We start from the raw sequence: 2,664 nt of genomic DNA, 5'->3' as shown, positions 1-2,664 counted from the left end.
TGGTGTGAGAGCTAAGATAACTCCGTGCAGCTTGGAGCTGAGGGGACTCAGCTGAGGGTGACTTCAGAGGCTTTGCAGCTCTGCAGGGGGCACTGAGCTTTGTGTGTGTGTGGGGGTGCCTAAGTGTGACTCTTGGGCTCCTAGCCAGTGGGGAGCAGCTCTGTGTGTGTGTGAGAGTGAGAGTGGGCTGGGGGGGTAGGAGGGAGGTTGGCAAGGGTGGAAGCCGTGTCGGGTTACCCCCAAAGCAAGGTAAGCACAGGCTTACTTGTGCTTGCTTACCACTCTGTTGTGAACAATTTCACAGTGTTCCACCACATTAAAGGTTCTGTGTCTGTGTCTGGCCGCCATCTGTCCCTGGCAGCCCTGCAGCAGCCCTTCGACAGAGCCAAAGCCTCTTTTCAAACTGAAATCCCTGACAGGGACATCTTGAACACTTTTCTGCAGATTAGTAAGTAAGCACAAGCCAGCCCCTGCTTGCCTGGCTTTCTGGGAACTCCATCCCAGGGTGGAAGGAAGGGGGGGCGCCAGATGGCTCTGGGCAGGATGATGCCACATCATTTACCGCCCCCTCCTGTGCCCTTGTTCTGCAGATGTTTTCACACCAGCGACAATCCGCCGAGCATCTCCTCTGTCCAAGGTACAGTTCTGCGTGCTCGGTGGACTCACAGCCCATTTGCTGCCGCTGGGGCGGGCTGACACAGGGACACACATGACCCCAGAGGTGACGGTGGCCTATTCAATGACGACTGGACACAGGGCCCCCCTGAGGCTGCCTACAGCCTCTGGGAAGGCTTTCTGGAAGAGGGAACATTTGCAGGCAGCTCAGAAGGACCAGTCCCTGTTAGAAGGCGTTCCGGGGCAGATGTGCTGCAACGGGGCCTACTGCACACCCCCTTGGCTTAGACCTCCTACCCACAAGCGTGACTCTGCACATCGAGCCCAGCTGCCAGGGCTGTGTCCCCAGCCCCTGACTGCCCCACTGGGAGCCCTTCGCTCGCTCTGGGATCCTCCTGCTCACACAGGCCAGCCCTGCCTGCCCTTCTGGTAACTGTGGTCCGAGGTCAGCTCTTGGGCAGAAGGGCAGTGGGGACAGGGAGGTGTGCTGCCCCCTGGTGGCCAGGCTGTGGCCTTGCCTGGCTCCCCTAGCTCCCTGTCAGAGGACGCCAGTCTCCTGGTGACCCTCTTATGTTCTCAGTGCACCAGGCCCAAGGAACCTGGTAGACTGGTTAACCACAGGGTCAGCAGTTTGAAATCACCAGTCGCTCCTCGGAAGAAAGATGGGGCTTTCTACCCTTGTGAAGAGTCACAGCCGCAGGAACCCACAGGGGCAGTCCCACTCTGCCCTGTTGGAGCCCACTGTGGCATTGCGTGGTGTGTGTGTGTGTGTGTGTTTTGGCCCCAGGCACTGAGGAACTTAGAGAAGCAATTTCATTTCTCTAGTAGGGGGAACCAGAGAAGGCCTCTCTCCCACCTCCCTCTTCTCTCCTTCAGACAAGCCTTTCCCAGCCAAGGAGCCTCAGGCAGAGGCCAGAGGCCAGATTCTCCTCAGACCCCACCCCCTGTTCCCCTTAAAAGTACAGGCTTCTGCCCTGGCGGTCAGGCCTCGGGGCAGAGGTGCCTCATCCCCGACAGGATCAGCGTGTGTTCTCAATGCGCTGGCCCTGCCCGATCTTGTCCCCAGATGAGAAGGTATCTTACGGGATTTCATTTGATGGCTGTGGGGACAGAGCCTTCTGAGTAACAGACAGCCACACGGGGGCCTGAATAAACCCAAAGCCCTCCGCCTTACCCTGGACAGGTGCCCCTGCCCAGAAGCTGGGGTGGGGGTCTGGGGTGGGCGGGTGACCGGCTGCAGGCGGTGGAGCTGGTCCAGATGACGTTTGTCCTGCTCCTCCCCCTCTGGAGATGACCATCTGCAACAAGCCCTCCAACAAGACAGCCCCCGAGAAGAGTGTGTGGACGGCGCCCCCGCCGGCCAGCGGGCCCTCCCCGGAGCTGCAGGGCCCCAGGTCACGGCGGAATGGGTGGAGCTGGCCCCCCCACCCGCTGCAGATCGTGGCCTGGCTGCTGTACCTCTTCTTTGCTGTCACCGGTTTTGGGATCCTTGTGCCGCTCCTGCCTCACCACTGGGTGCCTGCTGGCTACGCTGTATCCTTGGAGAGTGCGGGGCTGATGCAGGGAGGGTGGTGCTGGTGGTGGTGGTGGCGGTGGTGGTGGTGTGTGTGTAGCTGGGCTCAGCGAGCAGGGGTGGGCGGGGCAGGCCAGCCCAGGCCGGCCCTCTCTCTGCCACATGGGCTTGATACTTTCCTGCCCACCGCCGGCCCCCACCTGACCACCCCTGGCTGCCCCCGGGGATGCGTAGAGAAACTGAAAGCACCCTGGGGCGGGCCTGTGGCTGGCCAGCCCAGCGACCAGCGCTGCCCCCGGAGAACCACCCGTAGGCTGCTGTCAGCTGTTGTGTCCAGAGTGCAGCAAAGGCAGAAGGAAGGAGTGGTTGTCCTGCTTCTCAGAGGGCAGTCCCCTAGGGTTCTTGACACCGTCCACGTGCAGGACAGGTGTCTGCCATCTGCCCAGATGCTGGCCCAGGACTGCTGAGAAGCTCAAGGGTTTTAGGAGAAGAATCAGGCCCTTTTGTGGTGAGGTGGACTGTGGCAAGAGGCAGGG

The 2,664-nt window shown here is 60.9% G+C and overlaps 1 protein-coding gene across 5 annotated transcripts in view; it reads left to right on the top strand.

Annotated features, from left to right (window-relative positions):
• ZDHHC1 (zinc finger DHHC-type containing 1) overlaps positions 1 to 2,664 on the top strand; it is a 20,185-nt gene that overhangs the window by 8,391 nt on the left and 9,130 nt on the right. For 3 of the 5 annotated variants that reach the window (XM_045293704.1, XM_045293705.1, XM_045293707.1), the window contains exons 4-6: positions 305 to 448; positions 591 to 637; positions 1,906 to 2,148. In XM_045293704.1, coding sequence (XP_045149639.1) covers positions 305 to 448; positions 591 to 637; positions 1,906 to 2,148 — 434 coding nt within the window. Of the gene's footprint in view, positions 1 to 304; positions 453 to 590; positions 638 to 1,905; positions 2,149 to 2,664 lie in introns of those variants that run through there. The other 2 variants (XM_045293706.1, XM_030886577.2) reach the window with 2 other exon arrangements.

The sequence above is a fragment of the Echinops telfairi genome, unplaced genomic scaffold, assembly GCF_000313985.2.
Source record: "Echinops telfairi isolate 266 unplaced genomic scaffold, ASM31398v2 ScPeMD7_2291;HRSCAF=2852, whole genome shotgun sequence".
Classification (NCBI taxonomy): domain Eukaryota; kingdom Metazoa; phylum Chordata; class Mammalia; order Afrosoricida; family Tenrecidae; genus Echinops; species Echinops telfairi.
This window is presented reverse-complemented; position numbering and strand designations above follow the sequence as displayed.